This window comes from Hemitrygon akajei, chromosome 8 (genome assembly GCF_048418815.1).
Source record: "Hemitrygon akajei chromosome 8, sHemAka1.3, whole genome shotgun sequence".
In the NCBI taxonomy this organism is placed as follows: domain Eukaryota; kingdom Metazoa; phylum Chordata; class Chondrichthyes; order Myliobatiformes; family Dasyatidae; genus Hemitrygon; species Hemitrygon akajei.
The window spans coordinates 118,882,281-118,907,264 of NC_133131.1; the positions used below are offsets into that span (position 1 = coordinate 118,882,281).

Here is a 24,984-nt window from a genome sequence, read left to right on the forward strand (position 1 = left end):
ATACTTTGTTGTCCAGTACTCTTCAGTGGCATCAAATTTTATGTATTTTTTTTCATTTTCATCCTTAGATGTTCAACACAATTCATGGACTAAATTTTTTCCCATCTTTTCATCCTCTGTGGAATTTTCCATTTGTTCCTATTGAATTTCATTATTTATTCATTCACCATTTCCATGTTTTCTTCATTTTGTATTTCCCTTTGTCCTTTGAGTATAAATTGACTTTCCTGTTTTAATTTTTACCAGTGTGAGTAGTGGTGATGTTACAGCACTCTCTGTTCTTTTGTAGTGAATCCAAAAGATATTCCTTGAGCATGACTGTGGTGAACTAGATATACCTGTCTGACTGCTCCTGTGGCTCCTCCCAAGACCCTGCTGACTACCCCTGTGGCTCCTCCCACAGACCCCTGTATAAAGGCGACTGTGGCCTGCTGCTCTCCCTCATTTCCCCAGGATGTAGTGTTCTTCAGTCAATAAAAGCCGATATCTCACTTCCTAAGTCTCGGCGTGAGTTATTGATGGTGCATCAATGACCATGCACAGTTAAGATAGAAATTTGCAAGCTGCGATCCAAGTTAGTTTGCTGTTCCAGAGTCTTTCATTTGTAACTCCTCAACAAGTAAAATAGTCCATAATACATGTAGCTAGTCCCAGACAGCATTCAAGCATGGGCTGATAATTAGCAAGTTGTGATGAAGGTTCAAAGGGAATCTCTTGGAGATATTGAGTTCCATTACCATCACTGAAGGGGTGTCAGCATTGTCCAGAAATCGAATTTGACCAGACATAAAAAAAAGTGACTTCATGAGCAGGTCAGAGGCTGAGTACCCTGCAGTGAGTAACTCACCACTTGACATTGCAAGGACTTTTCATCATCTGATAAGCACAATCTAGGAACAGGATGTTATATTCTCCAGTTTAGTAATATCTGCAACAAAGGACTCCACATTAATTCCCTCTACCATCACACCACCCACAAACCTGACACAAAGTAGGCCTTAAATTCACTGGAGTTACTTGTCCAGACTGTTTTGACTGCACTTCACAAACCCATTACCATTAAGATGACAAGAGCAACAGGTACTTCCATTTTCTCTCGAAGTTTCACTACATAATGAACTAGATTATATCTTTGTTCCTTTATTATAATTCAGACTAAATTGTGGATAAATCTGCCCACAGCATTGTGGAACCATATTTTAAAGAAGACAATAAATGCAGTATAGCTCAAGAAAACGCCTCATCATCACCTTTTCAGCTCCTCAAATACTAACCTTTTCAATGATGGCAATGTTTCAAAAATGAATAAATTAAATAGTGAATTCTTCAAAGTTCAAAATGATAGAAAAAAGTAGTAATCATAGTAATAAATAAATTAGCATTAAGTATTGAGAACATTAGATAAAGAGCCCATGAAAGTGAGTCGAGTTCGGTGTGAATAGTTCAGTGATGGGGCGAGTGAAGTTATCTATCCTTTCTAGTTCAAGAGCCTGATGTCTCACAGGTAATAACTGTTCCTGACATGGTGCAGATCCTAGGGCTTATATACCTTTTTTTCTGATGGCAGCAGTGAGAAGCGAGCATAGCCTGGGTGGTCGGGTCCTTGCTTATGGATGCTGCATTCCTAAGACAGCGCTCCATGTAGATGTGCTCAGTGGTGGGGAAGGCTTTACATTTGATGGACTGGGTTGTATTCACTACTTTTTATAAGCTTTTCCATACAAGGGCATTGGTGTTGCCATACCAGGCTGTAATGCAACCAGTCAATATACTCTCTACCATGCACCTATAGAAGTTTGCCCATGCCCAAATGATGACATGCCAAATCTTCACAAACTACTAAGAAAGTAGAGGCATTGTCGTGCTTCCTTTGTAATTGCATTTACATGCTGACCCTGTACAGATCCTCTAAAATAATTGCACTGAGAAATTTAAAGTTCCAGACCCTCTCCACCTCTGATCCCCTGATGAGAACTAGCTCATAGTTCTCTGATTTCCTCCACCAGAATTAATAATCAGCTTTTTCTTGTTGCTGACATTGAGTGAGAGGTTATTGTCCTGACACCACTCAGCTAGATTTTCAATCTTCCTCCTATATGCTGATTCATCACCGCCCTTGATTCTGCCAATGGCAGTGGTGTCATCGGTAAGCTTAAATATGGCCTTGGAGCTGTGATCTACTGAAGCAAGTATAGCAGGGGCTGAAGCACACAGCCTTGTGGTACACCTCTGCTGAGGAAGATTGTGGAGGAGATGATATTGCCAATCTGAATTGACCGGGGTCCGAAAATGAAAAAAATTAAAGATCCAGTTGCACAAGGAGGTGTTGAGACCCAGGACTTGAAGCTTATTGATTAGTTTTGAGGTGATATTAGTATTGAATGTTGAGCTGTAGTAAATGAAGAGCATCCTGATGTATGCATCATTGTCTAGATATTCCAGGATTGAGTGAAGAGCCAATGCAATAGCATCCGCTATTGACCTGTTGTGACGGTAGGCAAATTGGAAAGGATCCAAGCTGCTTTTCAGTCAGGAGTTCGTATTTTTCATTCCCAACCTCTCAAAGCACTTCATTACAGTGGATGTAAGTGCTACTGGATAATAGTCATTGAGCCCGGTTATCACACAATTTATTAGGCCTAGTATAATTGAAGCCGCCATGAAGCAGGTGGTTACCTCAGACTGCCAAGGCAGGAGGCTAGAGATCAGTGAGTTGATCAGTTAGTTGACCAGATACCCTGTCTGGGCCACATGTTTTCCATGGGTTCACCCCACTGAAGGATGATCTAACATTGGCCTCAGGGACTGAAATCATAGGGTCATCAGAGGCTGTGGGAGTTTGTGAAGGTGCCTCCATGTTTTAATGGTCAAAGCGAGCATAAAAGGCATTGGGCTCATCTTGGAGTGAAGCTTTGTTGTCACCTACATTGCTTAACAAGCAACCTTTTTGACCCTGAATATTTAAGTTATGAGTTACATCCAGTCAAATTTAAATTGATTTTGGAGGTCTGATTTATATGCATGTTTCAGTGAGGATTCTTTCATTTGACTGGGTAACAACCTCGCTGTTTCTGTCATCTTTACAGATCCCATAGATCCTCTGTAAAAGCTAACAACTTGGATTAAAAAAGACTAGTAGACCCAACATCAGTATTTCATTTCCAATTTAACTTAGAAACAAACATTGACATGGCTACTGTTTTCAACTATTATCTATTCTTTCAATTCAAAATAACTTTGAATATAACTAACACTATAATGTTGTCAGAAGTTTTCCAGAAGGAAAAACAAGCACAGGTATTTAATGATTTGCAGCAGTGTCTTGCTGTGTAAAGAATCTCATGCTGTGCAAGCTATTACTAAAGTATATTTGTCATCATTAGTCTATGTTCAGTCATGACCAGAATGCCTTGATAGAGCATATGCTCATAAAGGCATCAGGCCATGATATTAGTGAGGTGGTGTTATTCATTTTTTATTTAGGTATTATCCATAGTGTGTTGCTTAGGGGTTTCAAAGGTCAGTGCTGCATTCATGAGGTATTAAAATTCATACACAGCTCTAAAATAGCAAAGGGTATTCAAAGTGAAAGAGTTGCTATGGATACAAAAACTACTGGTAAGACTGAATGTGAAACCAAATGAACTTGTTTATTTTTGTAAGTTATTATTGCTAAAGAAACTCTGAATAGATATTTCAACAATGCAAGGCATTATATCTTATGCTTTGCAATACAACTTACAATAAGAAAAATACAAAAATATTTTAAGGTTTCAAATTATGACCTTGTACTAAATGTTTTTTTTAAAGTAAGATCAGTTGAGTGCATTTGGTAATTGTTCCCTGCAGTGCATGAGGCATAAGCGGAACATATTATTTTATTGAACATTGAAATGATTTCACGAAGAACATAAAAATGTGATTAATTGTGCATTGTTTAGTCAATCTATATTTATTTAAGTGCAATAAATCATTTTTATATTGCTGATTATGATTTTCATCAATCAGTTTACATATATTTTTTGTTCAGATTATATTCCCAAAATTTGCTAATGTATAGTTTTTGTAGAGAATTTTCTTCAACAGCCAAAAAGCTTGTAACATTTTCTGGTACATTTGATGGCATCCGTATTTCACAGTAATCTTTCTTTTTCTAGGCACGTTATTATATTGCTGAGTCCCTTGGACCAAAATATGCAGAAGGGGTTATTCTAGATATGGAAGTGATGTGGGCAGAAGGTGATAATCGAATACCTTTGGTTTGCTTCCTTTCCATGGGTTCTGATCCTACTGAAAATATTGAGCGTTTGGCCAAGACCAAGGTACAAAAAAAAGTGGAAGGGTCTGAGTGAGGCTTTTTTATTGTTGACAATGTCATCTGTGCTAATTTTCTTAATTTTATAGTGACACACAAATGTGACTTTGCTATATGAACAACCGCATCTAAAAACAAGAACTTTTAGAATTAGGGAGAAGAAAACAAAGATTTCAACCGGATCAGCACCATACCCTAGGTGACAGGAATCTGAAATAAAATCAAGGCAGCATGATGCCATAGCTAGTACAGTTATTCCATTCACTGCTCCAACAACCTGGGTTTCAATCCTGACCATTGACATTGCTCGTATGGATTTTGTACACTTTCACTATGACCATAAAGATTTTCCCTGGGCACCTGGATTCTTCCTATAGCCAAAAGCATACTGGTTTGTAATTGGCCACAGTACATCTCTTCTATAGTGTAGTTAAGTGGTAGAATCTTTAGGGACAATATGGGAATGTCAACAGAGTAAAAGGGTTTAGTTCTGATGGGTGCTTGATGGTTGACACAGTCTCAGTGGACTGAAGTGTTTTTTCTGTACTCCGTGACTCTATGAATGTATTTGTGGAGAGAGAATCAGAGGTAGTATTTCAGGTAGATGACATTTTACTGGAATTAGCTATTTTTCCAACAAAACCTAACAGAAGGCTGAGGAAAAGGAATCTCACTTTCCAATTACGTATTTTGCAGCCCTTATATTTCAGCACAAAATTTAAAATAATCAAATAACCAGACTTTTCTGTTCATATTAGAACTGGTTAGTGGTTTTATGAAGTCATCAGCTGAAATATTAACCTTCTTTCTCAGAGATGTTGCCCAATCTACTGAATAGTTCCTGGATTCTCCATTTGGTTTGGTCTTTCCAGCATCAGCAGTTACACATTTTCCACAAACCCCTGTTATATGTGAGGAAGAATAGATATGATAAAATGTTTGTGGACAGAGTTGCAAATGCTGGAGACTTTGTGAGAATTGACAGCAGGGTGACCATCAGGAGTGTTGGGGATCAGCTCTACATATACGTGTAGGAGATTAGGAGAAGAATGGAGCTGAGAGGGAGATGGATTGACCATGATGAAATGGCAGAGCACTCTTAATGGGCCAAATGGAGTTACAGAGAAGTACATCACAGAAAAGGCCCTTCAGCCCATCTAGTCAATGCTGAAAACTATTTAAACTGCCTACTCCCGATGACCTGCCCTGGAAATACAGTCCTTTGTTTTCCTACTATTCATGTACCTATCTAAACTTCTCTTAAACATTGAAATTGAGTTTGCATGGACCACTTGCACTGGCAGCTCATTCCACACTCCCCCAACCCTCTGAGTAAAGAAGTTTCCCCTCATGTTGCCCTTAAACTTTTCTCTTTTCATCCTTAACCCATGATCTTTGGTTGTAGTCCCACCCAACCTCAGTGGGAAAAGCCTGCTTTCATTTACCCTATCTATACCCCTCAATTTTGTATACCTCTATTAAATCTCCTCTCAATCTTCTATGTTCCACGGAATAGCGCCCCAACCTATTAGATCTTTCCTTATAACTCAAGTGCTCCAGACCCGGCAACATCTTTGTAAATTTTCTCTGTACTCTTTCAACCTTGTTTACACCTTTCCTGTAGGCAGGTGACCAAAACTACCCACAATACTCCAAATTAGACCTCACCAAGTTCTTATACAACTTCAACATAACATCTCATCTCCTGTACTCAGTACTTCGATTTATGAAGGCCAATGTGCCAAAAGCTTTATTTATGACCTTATCTACTTGTGACACCACTTTCAATGAATTATGTACCTTTATTCCCAGATCCCTTGTTCTACCACACTCCTCAGTGCCCTATAGTTCACTGTTTAAGACTTACCCTGGTTGGTCCTAACAAAGTGCAAAACCTCTCACTTGTCTCCATTAAATTCCATCTGCCATTTTCCAGCCCATTTTTCCAGCTGATACAGATCCTTCTGCAAGCCATTAAAGACTTCCGCACTGTCTACTACACCCCCAGTGCTGGTGTCATCAGCAAATTTGCTGATCCAGTTAACCACATTATTTTCCAGATCTTTGATATAGATGACAAACAACAATGGGTCCAGAACCAATCCTTGCAGCGCACCACTAGTCACAGGTCTCCAGTCAGACATGCAAACCTCTACTACCACTCTCTGGCTTCTCCCACAAAGCCAATGTTTAATCCAGGTTACTATCGCATAATGAATGCTGAGTGACTGAAACTTCTCGACCAGCCTCCTATGCGGAACCTTGTTAAATGCTTTACTAATGTCCGTGTAGAAAACATGACTTGCCATGCTCTGTCTTCATCAACTTTCCAGGTAACTTCTTCGAAAAAACTCTCTAAGATTGGTTAGATATGATCTACCATGCACAAAGCCAAGCTGACTTAATCAATTGAAGTCTATACAAATACTTATATATCCAGTCCTAATTCTGCTCCTATATCTTTTGTCTTTTGGTGTTGCAAATGGATAATGGATCCTGTCAAACATAATAGGAACCAATTATGAAAATTCTGTTAAGTTAATCAAAATATTTTCATTGTGATGGAAAGGTATGGCAAAATGCAGTGGACGTAAAACTGCAGTGGAATTTTACAGCCAATTGAAATAGGAAGCAAGTGAAAATTTAACAATTAGTTGAAAAAAGAACATTTCTGAATTTCCAACCTCCTGGCAAAGTAACCAAGTCTGCTAATATTATTCCCATTATGAATGAATATGCAAGAACTTTACATATATTTGTATAAATACATTGATCCACTTACAGTCATAGGGTCATACAACATGGAAACTAGCATTTTGGCCCAACTGGATTCTCTGTTAATGAATTTGTTAGTAGAAAGTCACACAGTGTAAAACTGTGGTAGTTGTGTGTTCTAAAGTCCACATCTGTATCCTATTCAAACGCTGTTCAAACTAGAACAAGATGCAACACAAGCAGTAGAACAGTTGTTAAAAATAAGGTCTTAAAATTGCAGTGAGTGAAATCAAATACAGTAGATTCCTCTTACCTTGGACATGTTGGGACCAGTACTTTTTGGCCCAATTAAATGGCTGCCCCAGTCAGCTGTGGTTTCATGGAAATAATTGAAAATGTATAAAAAAAGACAAACCGAATAACAAATTATGTATTTAACTGAAATACAGAATAAAACTAAAACACTACCAATACTACTGCAGTACTATAAAACTGTGTATTAGTTCCTAAGTAACACACACAAAATGCTGGAGGAACTCAACAGGTCAGACAGCCTCTATGGTAATTAATAGACAGTCAACGTTTCAGTCTGAGACCCTTCTTCCAGTCTGAAAAGAAAGGTGGAAGATGCCGGGGGGGGGGGGGGTGGGAGGGTAAGGAGAGTAGTTAGAATATGATAGGTGAAGCCAGGTGGGTAGGAAAGGTATGGGGCTGGAGAGGAAAGAATTTGATAGGAGACAAGAGTTGGACCATAGGAGGGGACCGGGGAGGTGATGGGCAGGTGAGAAGAGACAAGAGGCCAGTGTTGGGAATAGAAGAAAAGGAGAGGGGGAAGGGAATTTTTTTTAAAAGAAAAATATTTCCTAGTTCTTATTGTTGGAGAAATTCATCTGTGTCATGTTCTTTTGACTGTAAGTTAACAAAACCAGTGCAGATAATGGACTACCTTTATACAATGCTGTTGATGATTGCATCCTCCAAATCTTCATTTTTATTGTAACATTGTCGAATCCTTCAAATTCTTCATAGCTTCTAACTTATTGAAGAAGCGAAATAGTTTCAATTTCACCTCTGGCTGTTTCATGAGGTTATGGAGTACTTGATTATACAGGATAAGACAGGACAAAGTCAGCATGGTCTTCTTAAGGGAACATCTTGCCTAACAAACCTGTTGGAATTCTTTGAGGAGATTACAAGTAGGATAAATAAAGGCAATGCAGTGGATGTTGTATATTTGGACTTTCAGAAGGCCTTTAACAAGGTTCCACACATGAGGCTGCTTAGCAAGTTAAGAGGCCATGGTATTACAGGAAAGTTGTTGGCATGGATAGAGCTTTGGCTGATTGGTAGGAGGCAGTGAGTGGGAATAAAAGGATCCTTTTCTGGTAGTCTGCCAGTGGCTAGTCGTGTTCCGCAGGGGTCAGTGTTAGGACCGCTTCTTTTTATGATGTATATCAGTGATGTAGATGTAGAGTACATGGTTTTGTTGCCAAGTTCGTAGATGTAACAAAGTTTGGTGGAGGGGTAGGTTGTGTTGAGGAATCAGGATAGTTACAGAATGACTTGGACAGATTAGGAGAATGGTCAAGAGAGTGGCAAATGAAATACAATGTTGCAAATGCATGGTCATGTACTTTGGTAGAAGAAATAAATGTGCAGACTATTTTCTAAACAGTGTGAAAATCCAAAAATCTGAGATGCAAAGGGACTTTGGGAGTTCTTGTGTAGAGCACCCTAAAAGTTAACAGTCAGGGTGAGGAAGGCAAATGCAATGTTTTGAGCTCCTTATCTAAGGAAAGAGGTGCTGGCATTGGAGAGGGATCAGAGGATGTTCACAAGGATGATTCCGGGAATGAATGGTTATCATATGAGAATGTATGATGGCCCTGGGTCTTTACTAGTTGGAATTTAGAAGGATGAGGGAAGATCTCATCGAAATCTTTCGAAAGTTGAAAAGCTTAGACAGAGTAGATGTGGAAAGGATCTTTCCCATGGTGGGGGAGTCTAGAACAAGAGGGCACAGCCTCAGGATAGAGTGGTGTCCATTTGAAACAGAGAAGTGGAGAAATTTCTTTAGCCAGATGGTGGTGAATTTGTGGAATTTATTACATCAAGCAGGTGTGGAGGCCAGGTCGTTGGGTGTATTTAAGGCAGAGATTGATAGATTCTTGATTGGCCATGGCATCAAAGGTTACAGGGAGAAGGCTAGAGAGTGGGGCTGAGGAGGGAAAATAAAGGATCTGCCATGATTGAATGGCACAATGACACAAACACATGCAATTGGAGCTATTTAAATCTTCACTCAAAGGATGTTGTTGCAGCTGACGTTAGTTCAAAACTGTTCAGCAATAGTCTTCTGCCACAATTAAGTGGCATGGTGTCCCAAATAAAGTAAAGGAATCCCTGCAGTTTTCTTAATAGCTTTTGTTCTTTATAAGAGTTGTCCCAAATAAGTGGCTGCCCTGATTAACCGACGAACCAATTAACTGGAATCCACTGCATATGTTTATTATAACTGACATTTCTTTCTAAATCTAAGTGCTAAGTTACTCTTTCCCTTTGCTAATTATGTAATGAATTGCATTTTGATGTCAAGTCAAATTATTGTCATGTAAATTAATAAACTGTCTTATTATTGTCACATGTAATGAAGTACAGTGAAAGATTTTGTTTTGCATACCAGTCATACAGATCATTTCATCACTACTGTACATTGAGGTAGTACAAGAGAAAACAACAGAATGTAGAATAAAGTGTAACACCTACAGAGAAAGGGCAGTGCATACAGACTGTAAGATGCAAGGTCATAGCTATGTAGATTGTGAAGTTGTGTCATATATCTTCTGTCAGTGGACTGTTCTATAGTCTTACAGTGCACAAATACAGTGAGATACAGGTACATTGAGAAACCTAATTGCTACAGCATCACAGGCATTTAGCTACAAACGACACACAGAAAATGTTTTACATAAATTATACAAGACAGTAAATATACAAAAATGGGAACATGCAAAGCTATTTTTGAAATCCATTGCATTTTAATCGCAAATTCTGTTTCTATAGTTTAACCTAATAGATGACTTGCAATTTAAAATTGAACAATTTACATTATAACTCTAAAGTTTTTTAACCTTCCAATGTTCTAATGGCTCAAATTAAATGATTGGTAGTGAACATAGAGTTCAAACTGCATGGAAGCAATTGAACACTGAGTGAAGAAACTTTATTTTTCTGCAGATAAAGATTTACTGTTTAAAATTTTCCTTTAGAATGTCCCTTGTCGAGCCATATCCATGGGCCAGGGTCAGGAAGTTCATGCAAGGCGTTTGTTGACTCAGAGCATGCAGGATGGTGGCTGGCTCCTTTTACAGAACTGCCATTTGGGCTTGAATTTCATGGATGAACTTTTAGATACCCTAACCACAACAGAGACAATGCACGATGGATTTAGGACCTGGATCACCACAGAAGTCCATCCAAAATTTCCTATCAATTTATTACAGTCATCTATTAAGTTTACTAATGAGCCCCCTCAAGGTAAGAAGGAATTTGTTTTGTGAACTTTCTTGTGGTTGTTCCTTAACAATGGAAATGTGGCATGAAGGCATAAAATATTGTTATTTGCATAAATTGGATTTCAGCAGAGCTCCAAAGAAGCTGTGGTGGTGAAGGACAATTCTAAGAAACTTTCTTGTTTCTTTATGCACATTCAATTTTCCTTTTATTTTAGAGCTATAGATTTTATTTAAAAACTGTGAATATATGAAATGTGGCAAAAAGCCCTCTTAATAATAAAAAGAATTTTGAGTGGAATTCTAGTGAAATTATGGTAATGAAGAAGCAGTAACTCCAAGAAAACTTCTTTTCCTGCCCATTTAGCTTTCTTTTTATTTAAAACCTATGGATATATACAATGAATGGTAATAGAACTGACAGGTCACTTCTATTTGATTTATAGCTCAAAGAATAAAGTAGTTGAAACTTTCACGTTCCTTGCTTTTGACTGCTTGCAAGCAAGCAAATCTCAAGGCTGTATAATTTATACATTCTTTGATAATAAATGCACTTTGAAACTTGCACCTTTAAAACTTAAAACTTGGCAAAATTGAAGAATGTTTTGTTACTATTTGCAATGAAATAAGTTTTTTTCCTATAGCAAAGTTAACAGACATGAATTTCCAATGATTTAATAAGCAGTAGTACCTAATAATTGATCCATGCAATCATTAAGATAGAATTCTATCCACAGTTATTACTTTAAAAATTAACCTTTGCAATGCCAAAAATGGCATTGCAAAATTGAACAGTAGATTAATGCAGGGTGAAACTATTTTGCCTATTTTCTTGGTACTTCACTGCTAAATGTTGATATTGTTCACTTATTCTTGGGCAACATTTTACTATCACTAGTGCTATTTTTCAGTACCAAAATGCCTTAGTGATTTTGATAGTAATACGTCATCAGCAATAGTTTCAACTTCTTTTCATTCAAAAGCTAGAGAATATCTGGGAAAAGACAACAGTTGCTGTCCCATCCATGAAGATCACTTTTTTGTTGACTTCATTGCCCAAAAGCATTCTTTTAAAGCCAATCATATACAACTCTGCACATGCTGACAGCTTGAACTTTGAATCAATTTACTGCATGCAGGAATTGTTTCTTTTGTTGAATGGATCAGCAAAAGACGCCTTTCAGGCACACATTGAAACCAGATCACTGGAGTCACCTTCCTGAGACTTTACCTATACAGGGTTTACAAAGAGCTGCATCCTTATCTGATTTCTCAAAGCAACAATGCTGACCATCTGCACATCTACAGGTTCAATGATTTCATCAGTCTCACATACCAATATCAATCATAAATCAATAAATCAATCAGATGAAATAATGAGAGGCATAGATAGATCACCAGAGACCCCAGGATGGAAACGTCAGACCCTACATAGCATAGGTTGAAGGTGAGGAGTAAAAAGTCTAAAGAAAGTTTGCAAGGCCAGTTTTGTTTTTACATATTATGGTAGGTGCCTAGAGTGTGCTGCCAGGAGAAGTGGCGGAAAGCTATAACAGTAACATTTAAGGAGCATTTAGACTAGGAGTTCCCAACCTTTTTTATGCTGTGGACCCTTACCATTAACTGAGGGGTCCATGGGCCCCAGGTTGGGGATGGACTGATATAGAGCATATGCAGTATTAATATGAATTGGCATCATGGTTGGCGCAGACGTCATGGACATGTTACTGTGCTGTACTGTTTTCTGTTCAATGCACCAGTGACCACCATATTACAGGGGTTGCTATCCTAGAAAATGGTCCATATTATAATTTTCCATAACATAGTGATTTGTAATGCAAAGTTTTCATCTATGCTTACATCAAGAAACACTAGTTGAAAAAGATTATGTTGATTTATTTACTTTTTTCCCATAAGTTCTGTGAGAGTAAATTTTGTTCATTATCTCAAGTTTTTGGGTGGTGATCTGTGAATTTTGTCGGTGAATTTTCCTAGCGTGAAGGTCCATAACACAGGGGTTGTTTGTATACTTATCACATACAGTCAAAGCTGAGGTCACCATAATTCTCACCTTCATAGCCTCAGGATTATTTCAAAATTGCAGTTGCACTCCCCTAGCTGCCACTTAGCATTGCAATAAGCAGGACACAGACACGTTCTCCTCCAGAGGAAGAGATATTTCCATCTTCAGTCCGCAAGAGCAGGGAGACTAAGCAAAGGTATTTACTGGAATTGTAGGCTTTCCCGAAGATCAGGCATTTACAAACTGCACTCAGTACCCATTATAGCTTTTATTTACAATCGGAAATATTCATTAACAGGATGAAAGTCACAGACTCGAAGATCAATTCCATGTATAATGCAATCTTGCATGATTCATAGAAATCACAGCTGCCTCTCATCTATCAAAGTCACAATGCCCATAAGGATGGATTTTGGGGAATAGTCAAAATAGTTGATTATTTTGCTCTGACACGCCAGCATAGTCATGCTACAACAAAAGCCATACCAATGCCCAATACCTCAGGGAGACCACTGCAGGGGTGCTGAAAATACAGTTTCACTGTTGGTACGATCCTGGTGAAGCTGTAACATATGCAGTATCCAGAATATTGTGTTGCTGTGCTTTCCATAATATTGCCATCAAATGAACACATTGCCACTTGAGGGAGCAAGGGGGAAGGGTAGATAAGAGATTGGGAGCCACAAATGAAAGTTATTAATAGGATAACCAAGAGAAGCTGGAGAAGATATTCAGTCTAGACTTACAACAGTAGGATCTTCCCACCAGTTTGATGGTAGAAAACTCCTTCTTCAATGCCCAATGGGCAATATCTGAATCTGGAAAGACCACAGCCAATATCCCTTGCAAGTCACACTCATATCAGAAAGTGTTATAAACCACTGCTGTACGAAATGAACATTCTTTAATCGGCATGACGCAGGCAATGGCAGCCATCTGCAACTATAAATGATTTCCAGGAAGTTCTCTCCCATCAACAGAAAACTGAAGCTACTATTTCATTTCACAGACCTGCTCAGACATGGTGACAAGGTCTTTATTAGAACAAAAGACAAATGCATAAGTCCATTGCCACAATTGTCTATTCTTCTAAAAGACCTAAATGTCATGCCCCATTATCCACATTGGTTTCAGTTTTCAAGCCCTGAGGTTGTTGCGTCACAAATTAATCTCAGAGGTTGAATATCTTCATAACATGTACTTCTGCAACCCTCAAGGTGCTCATCAAATATCCTGCTTAACAACTCTAGCAGTCAAGTATGCTAATGGATATTTGATGATACAAAGTACTGGGACTAAACAATGAGGTCAGAAGGACACTTAATAACATCTATCTGATCTAGTTCAGCAGACTTTGCAACTCATACACATTGCTGGAGGAACTCAGCAGGTCAGGCAGCATCTATGGAAATGAATGAACAGGCGGCGTTCTGGCCCAAGACCCTTCTTCAGGACTCAATTATTGTTTGTTAGTAGTTGCTTTCTCTCAGTTGAATTACAGCCCAACAATGCAGGCCATTCAGCATATTCACCAATTCATCTACAGATCCATCTTCAGATTTTGACAGCCTTGTTACTTCCAGGTTTCTTCTGTGAAAGAAACATGACATTGGAGCTGTGCAGTGAGGTGCTTCAAACACAAGTAGTCATATCTACAACATATTCTGATTTGCTTTGAAACAATGATGACTTTTCAAATGCAGGCACTTCTCAAACAGAAATGGAATTATTTCTAAGTGTGGTATCTGTCGATGTAATTTTTTTGTGAAAGGTCTTTCTCAGATTTTCAGAAACATCTCAATGACTGGGTACTCAGTCTGTCAGTAGGATCATGTACCTTACAGTGTTATTCCCAACTGTACAACTTCTGGGGGAGGGAAGGGGGCTGGCACAGTAGCGTAGTAGTTAGCGTAAAGTCATTACAGCACCAATTCCACCACTTTCTCTCAGGAGTCTGAATGCTGTCCCCTTGATCATATGGGTTTCCCCCCTGATTCCAAAGGGTTAGTAGACTAATTGGCCACATAGGTGTAATTGAGTGGTGTGAGCTCATTGGGCCGGAAGGACCGGATACAGTGATATATCTCTAAATAAAAAATCAAAATTATTAAATCCTCCCTCTATAATGAGTCATTGTTATGAGCCTTTGAACCGCCTCATGATTCTACTGCTATTGCCAGCAATAAATCATTACACCATGAGGGTACACCATGAGCAGTCAATCGTCGGTTGCTGCTGGCCAGCAGCATTATTCTTTAAAATAATCTTGGTGAATTCCTTCATAAGCACCATCCTAGGTTAGGCTCACTGTCCTCTCCTATGAATGACTGTCTGAAGATTATCACTGCAGTGAGCAAGGATCACTCAGGAAAGGGACTTCATACCCTTGAGCGTTTGATAATAGAATGCAGGTTGCATCCATTTGCATTGGTATTCATCTTGTGTCTCAAAGTGACAGGTGCACAAACTCTCCAATCCCTTCAGCTTACTTAATTTGGTTGAATCAGGGTAAGGCACTGAGAAGTGAAAAGCAGGAATAAAATGTGCAGTTTATTAAATGGCTTCACCCAGCGCAAGGGGAAAAGTAACAGCTATAATGAAATGAAATATCAAGGTGTAAGGAAAACTTTACAAAACAATGAATCAAAATCCACTTACTATTAACATCTCATTGTTCTGTGTTTCTCACTGGAAATCCCACAGCTGCAGCATTGTGCCTCCCCTGTGGCGGCTGCTAGCTGCTGAAAGGCTGGCTCTTTTCTTGTCTTTGAGAGATGGATGCCCTGTCATGATGTGCAGTACATAATGATTTTGTGCCCTGCGTGAGCAGGCTCTGTTCTGCAACATACAAACTAGTGTTAGGGGACGCCAGTGAGGACAGCCTGAGAGCTGGTTGCAACACGAGAATTCCTGACAATCTGAAAGAGCATAGGACCTCTCTCAGAATTATTAGGCCTATATTCTTGTTAGCAGACTTGCCTTACTGCTGCAATGGGAACACATGCAGTATGCTGTAGCCTGCATCTTCTGGATAGGCATGACCCCATCTGTTGACTGTGTTCAAGAGGTGAGTTTATGCTTCAGACAATGACTTAGAATTGGCAGACATGACAGGACACATTGACAAAAACCAAGAGTTATCAAGGAAATTAAAGCTGACTATTCTCTCAAGGTTCATAGGCACCTCCCCAGCCTACTCTGCTTCTGTGAGATCTATCACAGAAAAGAAAAGAGCCAACTGGTTTGCAGAGCCCCTGTGCTCTATCTGGTATGGGCGTGCCAAGCTCCCAGTAGCGTGCTTTCAAACCTCCTTTACATTCCTGTACTGAGCTGTCCATACTCAGTCTCCAGTGGCAGGGTGATATCCAATGCAAACAAGAACAACTCCTCATATTCCTCCAGGGTAGTCTATAGCCCAATGATATGAACATTGGACTTTACAACTTTAGCTGACTCTTACCTCCTGTGTTCTCCTTCCAATCTACCTCTGGTTCTCCCAATTCTGTTCCTTTTCCCCATGCACACCCTCCAGCCCTCATCACTTATTTGACGCCCTCCTGCTTCCATCCACATGTTTTACCTTATCACCTTCTTGTTCTCCACCTGCCTGTTCTTCATCTCCCTCTGGTGCTCTCCTCCCCCTTTCTTTCTCCCTAGGCCTCCCGTCCCATGATCCTTTCCCTTCTCCAGCTCTGAATCCCTTTTGCCAATCACCTTTCCGGCTCTCAACTCCACCCCACCCCCTCTGGTCTTCTCCTATCATTTCACATTGTCCCCTCCCCCTCCTACTTTCAAATCTCTTACTATGTTTCCTTTCAGTTAGTCCTGACAAAGGGTCTCGGCCCGAAACGTCGACAGTGCTTCTCCCTATAGATGCTGCCTGGCCTGCTGCGTTCCACCAGCATTTCGTGCGTGTCACCTTCTTTACATATTGGATCCCAGAATTGGTTGTCTTTGTGTTTCTGTTTATCATCTTCCAGTAGCTACAGTATCTCCACCTGTACCCTCTCCTCTCCCTTTTATCTACCCTTTTTATTTCCCCTTAGTTGCTTCCATATAATCCCCACTGACTCATGTCTCATCCCTCCACCTCTCCTCTATACATTGGCAATCTTCCCTCCCTACTCTTAGTCCATTTACAGGGACTTAAACAAAAACATCCATAACTCCTTTCCCCTACAGATGCTGCTCTACCCACTAAGTTTCTCCAGCAATTTACTTTTGCTCTAGATTGCAGCATCTTCAGTCTCCTGTGTCTCCATCTTCAGCAGTTGGTTCCTTTCAATACTTAATATAACAATTCTGACCATCTCTCCTATCTCTGTCTCTCATCAATTTACATACTTCAACCAGGTCACCCCTGAATCTCCGAAGCTACAGAGAAAACAACTCAAGTTAGTTATTTAAATCAATTTCCTACATTTCCATCCAAATCATTAGGATTTTTGAGTCCCCAGCAAAGGTCCCAGCACTGATTTTTGTGAAACACTAGTTACGGATTTCCAGTCAGAAAAAGAAATCCCTCCACTACTACTCTGTCTTCTATAAATAAGTATATTTTGGAACCAATTTATTAACCCACTATAGATCCCATGTGACTTCATCTTCTGGACCACCGACTATGAAGGGCCTTTTCTGGTATCAGGATGGTGTGAGTCTTCAACAGGTTTACATTGGAGTTTTGACATAGGAAAGAAGTACTGTGCTATGGACTTGCAATGTTGTTATGCAAAAAAAAACTTCGACTCTGCTGCGATGTCCACTTATTATATAAAGTACCCTTCAATAATGCATGACCAATGTATTATTGCTTTCAACTGTTAATGTATTAATTTAATGTCCTACTTACATACGTGTGAAAGCTCCATTAATTGAAAGTGGTTGGAAATGAACCTCTTTGGTAATTAGTGCAGTTCCCATTGGTAAAGATACTTGTACCAATGAATGAAGTTTTTCTAAGGTGCAATGAAATCATACAGATTTTGGCTATTTTTTTTTCTCCTGGTTATGGGGCTTATCTTCCCCTTCACCCATCAAGTCCTGCACTCTCTCCTCTAGGAGAATCAATGTCCTATATTGAGTTGATCCTCCTCTAGTCTGAAGTGCTAGGCAATTGTCTGGATGATCTTCGTTTATAATAGAGAACAATTGTCGATTATTTGGATAAGAAAATTGATGGCTTTGGGGCCAGGTTTGTGGACAACGCAAAGATAGATCATGGAGCAGGTAGTTCTAAGGAAACAAGGAGTCTAGAAGGACTTAGACAGATTAGAAGAATAGGCAAAGAAGTAGCAGATGGAATCTAGTGCAGGGAATTCTATGGTCATGCACTCTGGTAGAAGGAATAAAGGCATAGACTATTTTCTAAATGGGGAGAAAATTCAGAAATCAGAGGTGAAAAAGGACTTGGAAGTACTCATGCTGGATTCCCGAAAGATTAACTTGTAGGTTGAGTTGGTGGTAAGAAAGGCAAATATTCATTTCAAGAAAACTAGAATATAAAAACAAAGATGGAATGCTGTAGCTTTGTAAGGCATGGGTCAGACCAGACTTGGAGTATTGTGTGCAGTTTGGGCCCCCTATCTAAAAAGAGATGTCCTGGGGTTGGAGAGGGTCCAAAGAAGGCTCATGAGAATGATCCAGAGAATGAAAGGGGATCTCATTGAAACCTATCGAATATTGAAAGGCATAGATTGAGTGGACGTGGAGAGGATGCTTCCTATTGCAGAGGAGTCTAGGACCAGAAGGCACAGTCTCACAATCGAAGGATGTGCCTTTAAAACAGAGATGAATAATTTCTTCAGCAAGAGAGTTGTACATCTGTGGAATTCATTGCAACAGACGGCTGCGGAGGCCAAGACATTGTGTATGTTTAAAGTGGAGACAGATAGTTCTTACTTAGTAAGGGTGGCAAAGGTTATGGGACGAAGGCTGGAGAATGGGGTTGATAAATCAGCCACGATGAAATGGCAGAACAGATTGATGGGCCAAGTAGCCTAATTCTGCTCCTATGACATGTCTTATTATATAGTTTTTCAGCAGAAGTACAGGCAGATTATTCAAAGGACCATATAAAGCCTTTATCTATATGTATATGAAGGCATATTTCATGATATAAATTTATTTTCAAACTTAGACTTCAGAGAAAGTAAATATAAGAGAATCATTGATTTAGTTATTACTCAAGTCATTAACAAATGTTGGTCATTATTGTTATAATTTGTATTTTATACTCAAAATTGAAACAATTTAGAAATAATTGTCTGAAATTTACTTTCTTTGAAGGTCCCACATCAAAAGAGTAATGTAGTGAATTTCTTTACAAAAATGACTTTGGATGCAGATAACAAACCTGATATATTCTTTGAATTACTAAAGATAGGCTTACTAAAACAGATTCACTGTCTCTGTTTCTCTAAATGTGTAGGTGTGAAAGCTGGACTGAAGCGTACCTACTGCAGTATTAGTCAGGAACAGCTGGATGTCAGTAACATGCCGCAGTGGAAACCTTTATTATATGCTGTGGCCTTCCTCCATACTACTGTCCAGGTACTTCCCTCTTTTAATTAATTAGATCTTAATTTATGGCACATTTCTAGCTATAAGGCACAATATTAAATATTTTAAATCACTAAAATTCTCCCATATTATGGTCATCCATTGCTAAAGATCACTTGTGACTGCAGCTACCATTCTCTTCTTACCATCTACAACAAAATTTATGAATAATTCATTTGTCCATGGGATGTAAATGCCTTTATAATTTGTGGATAATGGTTATTTACCATTAGCAACAGTAAAATCAAACTGCCTCTCATTTTATTTTACTTTGCCAAATCTTTCCAGAATTGTTATTTTTTTTGTCTCACACAGTGAACTAAAACTGTTCCTGTCTTCTTGAATTCACATATTGTTTTGTTAGCGGAAGTGCTGGATTACAAAATTGATTGGAAAGGCACTTGGGGTCTTAGTGAGTAGCATTGCCAAGTGTCTGCCTGCCTTATCGATGAGATCTAACAATTGACAAGGAAACTGAGTAATGGTAGGAGGATGCATTATAGCTGATACAATTCCTGAAAGAGAACCATAGAAAGGGAAAATGTATATGTTTTAGAAGTTGCGAGAGTTTTCAAGGAAAAGTGTACTATGTGCATGAACACAGCCATAGAATCATTGATCTGTACAACACAGAAATAGGCCTTTCTGCCCAAATCATTCATGCTGACCATTTTGTCTAACTACGTTAATCTCATTTTCTTACCTTAGGCCTGTATCCCTTTGGCTTCTTTCATTGCAAGTATCTGCCCAAATACCTTTTTAACATTGCAAAATGAGAACTTTAATTTTTGCCTTTATGTGCTGGAGAATTAACTCTTCATTAACAATTATCAACTTGTTGAAAAGATATTTCCATACATTTTTATTTTCTAATTTCATCAACTTACTGAACATAATTGGAAGCTAAATATGAAATGTTTTGGGAAGCCGCAGCTGAGAATGAAGCAATTCTGACATTTATCTGAACATTACAATGCATTTCATGAATTGCTAGATAATGGAGTGACCCAAGCGATACCCAATTTCAACAGTTGTAAATGCATTTGAATGAAAGACACATAGTCTACCAAGCTTTGGCATTGTATTTGTTTAATGTATATAATTCAATACACCTAAATGAAATACTGTCACTGAAAGAACAGTTAGTGGAAGGGTTGTTATGTAAAATGAGAAGGATGATATGTATAATAGTCCTAAAGAGCTCCTGGAGGCCTTGTATGTCCTCTCAGGCAGATGTAGAGATGATGAGGCTTATTTTGGAGCAGATCAAAAGAATACTTGCTCATCAGTATTTATCCTTTTTTTAAAAAAATTTATTTAATTGCATTTTTAAATGATTACAAGTGTAGAAAAAAAAAGTATGTGACCCTTCCCCCCTCCCCTTAATCCCTCCCCCCTAACTTCCCTATATAAAAAAAATTAAGAAAGAAAGAAAAGAAAAAAAGAAAGAGTGCCTGGTTGTTGGAAGGTCTCCACATGCTCCATGGAGTTCTTAATAACTTTAGTATATATATTTATTTCTTTCCCCAAGTAACCATTAATTTTCTCTTCAGAGCACCTATATATTTAGTCCTGTCTTTTGTAAATAAGGGCCCCAGATTTTCAAAAATGTTTCATATTTATCTCTTAAGTTATAAGTAATTTTTTCTAATGGAATACAGCCATAGATTTCTTTTTTCCAACAATCTATACTTAAATATGTATCTGATTTCCAAGTAATTGCAATAGCCTTTTTGGCTACAGCCAGCGCAATTTTTATAAATTCTTTCTGATATTTATTAAGTTTGAGTTTCGGTTTTGTCCCTTCAATATCACCTAGTAAAAGTAATATTGGATTATGAGGAAGTTTTATTCCCGTAATTTGTTCCAATAAAAGTCTTAAATTTGTCCAAAAAGGTTGAATTTTAGAACAAGACCATGTAGAATGTAAAAATGTACCAGTTTCTTGTTTACATCGGAAACACTGATCAGATAAACTTGGATTTAATTTATTTATTTTTTGTGGTGTAATATATAATTGATGTAAAAAGTTATATTGCACTAATCTTAACCGAACATTTATTGTATTTGTCATACTATCAAGACACAGTCTTGACCAATTTGTTTCTTCAATTTTAATATTCAAATCACTTTCCCATTTTTGTCTTGACTTATGGACTCCTTGTTTAGTTGCCTGTTTTTGAATCAAATTATACATACAAGATATAAATTTTTTAATATTTCCTTTTTGAATTAAAATTTCTATTTCTTTAGATTTCGGCAATAACATTGTTTGACCTAGTTTTTCTCTTATATAAGCCCTTAATTGAAAGTAACAAAATAAAGTGTTATTTGATACTTTATATTTATTCTTTAATTGATCGAATGACATTAATATACCTCCTTCAAAACAATCTCCTATGTATTTAATCCCTTGTTGAAACCAATTATATAAAAGTTGATTGTCCATTGTAAAAGGAATAAGTCTATTTTGAATTAAAGATCTCTTTGCTAATAAAGATTTTTTTGTCTCATCATCAACACTTATCTTATTCCATAAATCAATCAAATGTTTTAATATAGGAGATTCTTTCTTTTCCTGTATCCATTTAGATTCCCATTTATATATAAAATCTTCTGGTACGTTTTCTCCTATTTTGTCTAGTTCTATTCTAATCCATGCCGGTTTATCTTTCTCAAAAAAAGATGCAATAAATCTAAGTTGATTTGCTTTATAATAATTCTTGAAATTTGGAAGTTGTAACCCTCCTAGATCAAATTTCCATGTCAATTTTTCCAACGATATTCTTGACATCTTACCTTTCCAGAGAAACTTCCTCACATATTTGTTTATCTCTTGAAAAAACTTCTGGGGTAATTGTATTGGTAATGATTGAAATAAATATTGTAATCTAGGGAATATATTCATTTTTATAGTATTTACTCTACCTACTAATGTTATTGGTAATGCCATCCATTTATCAAGATCCTCCTGAATTTTTTTCAAAAGTGGTAAATAGTTTAATTTATATAAGTTTTTTGTGTCATTGTCAATTCTTATACCTAAATATTTTATACCATTTGCCGGCCATCTAAATTGAGTTATTAATCGACATTGACTATAGTCTCCATTAGTAAGAGGTAAAATTTCGCTTTTATCCCAATTTACTTTATAACCTGATATTTTCCCATATTCTTCTAGTCTATAAGATAATTTACCTAATGAATGTAATGGATCTGTTAAATAAAGTAGAACATCATCAGCAAATAAATTAATCTTATATTCTTCCTGATTAACTCTAAAACCCTTAATATCTGGGTCCATTCTAATTAATTCAGCTAATGGCTCTATTGCCAACACAAACAAAGCAGGTGATAATGGACAACCTTGCCTAGTTGATCTTGTTAACTGAAATGGTGTCGAAATTTGACCATTTGTCACTACTTTAGCTTTGGGATTAGTATTTAAATCAGTATTTATCCTTAATTTGAAGTCATTAATATGCATTACCTGAGCATAATTAGCATACTGCTGCCCAAAAAATTTTACCACCCCAACACAGGTTCATATTATTACAATGACTATATATAAGAAAATCCAAATTTGCACAATAGAGCTTTGAAGTTCCAGGAATGATTATATACGATTTTAAAATATTCTATATTCCTTTTCCCAATGAACCTTCCAGGAAAGGCGTAAGTTTGGTCCTCTTGGATGGAACATTCCATATGAATTTAATCAGGCAGATTTTACTGCCAGTGTTCAGTTTGTGCAAAATCATCTGGATGACATGGACGTTAAACGCGGTGTGAACTGGAACTGCTTGCGCTACATGCTGGGGGAAGTACAGTATGGAGGACGTGTAACAGATGATCTGGACAAGCGACTACTCAACACTTTTGCTAATGTCTGGTTTGGGGAGTGCATGTTCACAGATAAATTCTGCTTCTACAAAGGCTATGTCATTCCAAACGGCAAGACAATTCAAGATATTCTGCAGTACATTGAGGGTCTGCCACTGGTTGATAGTCCTGAGGTATTTAAGAACTTATTTGCCAAGATCATATCATTGTGTGCAGCATTTTGAATATTTGTGTACTTTCTCTTAATGCTATGAGTGAACCAGCTACTTATCCACTTTTTGTGCATGCATTTGTTCAAGGCATCAAAAACACTATTACAGGATACAATAAACATTGATAAATGAGAAACATGATTGGTCAATAACTTGACAAATGGAAAAATAATAAGATAATATCATAGAGTTGAGGCAGTAACTACTGGTTAGATCTTTTTTGTAACTGCATGACTTCTAAAAAGGGCGGTATTATTGATATCAGGGCTGCTGTTTAATTTGTCCTTTGGAGAAACTTTAATTCAGAAAGAAGTGGGAGGAAGGAGCTAAGCAAGGTAATTACAAAAGCAAAGTATCTGTATGCTGGAAATATGAAATAAAAACAAGAAATTTTGTAAAAACTCAGTGGATACAGAAGCATCCGTGGTGAGAGAAACAAATTTAATGTTTCGGGCCAACACGTACAAAGAGCTGGAGTAGCTCAGCAGGCCAGACAGCATCTATGGAAAAGAGTACAGTCGACGTTTCAGGCCGAGACCATTCAGCAGGACTCATTTCCATAGATACTGCCTGGCCTGCCGAGTTCCTCCAGCATTTTGTGTGTGTTGCTTGGATTTCCAGCATCTGCAGATTTTCTCTTTGTCTGTAATGTTTACATTTTTTGTCTTATTGTATATGCATGCTTCAACAAGTATGTGTCAATCATTGTCATAGGGAAAAATAAGTTACTTTTTTAGAACTAAAAATTGTATACCACTCACTACAAAATTAACTCAACATGTTCACATCTAATTCCCATTTTTTAACATTAATGGGAAACTTGAAATCTACTTTACCACTTAATGTAACAAAAAGGCATTTAGAATATTTTACCCTTTTAGGTATTTGGACTTCATTCAAATGCAGATATAACTTATCAGACTAACATGGCAAATGAGACTCTGAATACGATAGTCAACATCCAACCGAAGGACAGTGGTGGTGGTGGAGGAGAGACTAGAGAAAGCACCGTACAACGGCTTGCAAACGAAATGCTGGAAAAGCTGCCACCAGACTATATCCCACATGAGGTAAAATATGAAACACCTCAGGTTTTCAACTTTTCTTTTGATAAGAAATAACATCATAAAACTTCTTTTAGCTGCTTTATTGATATCATTTTGAAATTAATTGTCAATTCCTGTGCAAATGTGAAAAGATGTTCCATTTGACATAATGATAGAATCAAACAGCAAAGAAAACAGCCCCATGGCCCATACTTGTCCATACTGGCCAAGATGTTTATCCAAGCTAATCCCATTTCCCAGCATTTAACACATGTCCCTCTAAATACTAGTCATCCATATATCTGTCCATATACTTCTTAAATGTATCTAATCTAATCGGAATCACTTCCTCTAGCATCTGCTTCCATATATCTACCACCCACTGGGTAAAAAGTTTCCCTCAGGTTCATTTTAAACCTTTCACCTCTAACCTTAAACTACATGCTCTAGTTCTTGATTATCCAACCTTGACAATAAGGCTGCTCACCCTGTCTGTGCCCCACATGATTTAATAAACTTCTAAGAGATCACTCCCCAACCTCTTACACTCCAAGGAGTAAAGCTCCAGCCTATCTAACCTCTCCCTAGAAATCAGTCCCTCAATCCCTGGTAACATCCTTGTAAATCTATTTCGCATTATTTCCAGTTGAATTACATCTGTCCTATAATAGGGTGACCAAAATTAACACAGTAATTCAAGTGTGGCCTCATCAATGTCTTGTACAATTGTAAAATAACCACCTAACTTCTATATTCAGTG

General features: G+C 37.8%; 1 protein-coding gene across 1 annotated transcript in view; it reads left to right on the top strand.

Moving 5' to 3' along the window:
- The window catches only part of dnah5l (dynein, axonemal, heavy chain 5 like), a gene marked incomplete at its 5' end in the record, with an annotated part of 260,289 nt that overhangs the window by 193,180 nt on the left and 42,125 nt on the right, over positions 1-24,984 (top strand). Inside the window, 5 exons of the mRNA XM_073055303.1 lie at positions 4,158-4,322; positions 10,300-10,567; positions 18,993-19,114; positions 22,792-23,139; positions 24,060-24,248. Coding sequence (XP_072911404.1) covers positions 4,158-4,322; positions 10,300-10,567; positions 18,993-19,114; positions 22,792-23,139; positions 24,060-24,248 — 1,092 coding nt within the window. The remainder of the gene's footprint in view (positions 1-4,157; positions 4,323-10,299; positions 10,568-18,992; positions 19,115-22,791; positions 23,140-24,059; positions 24,249-24,984) is intronic.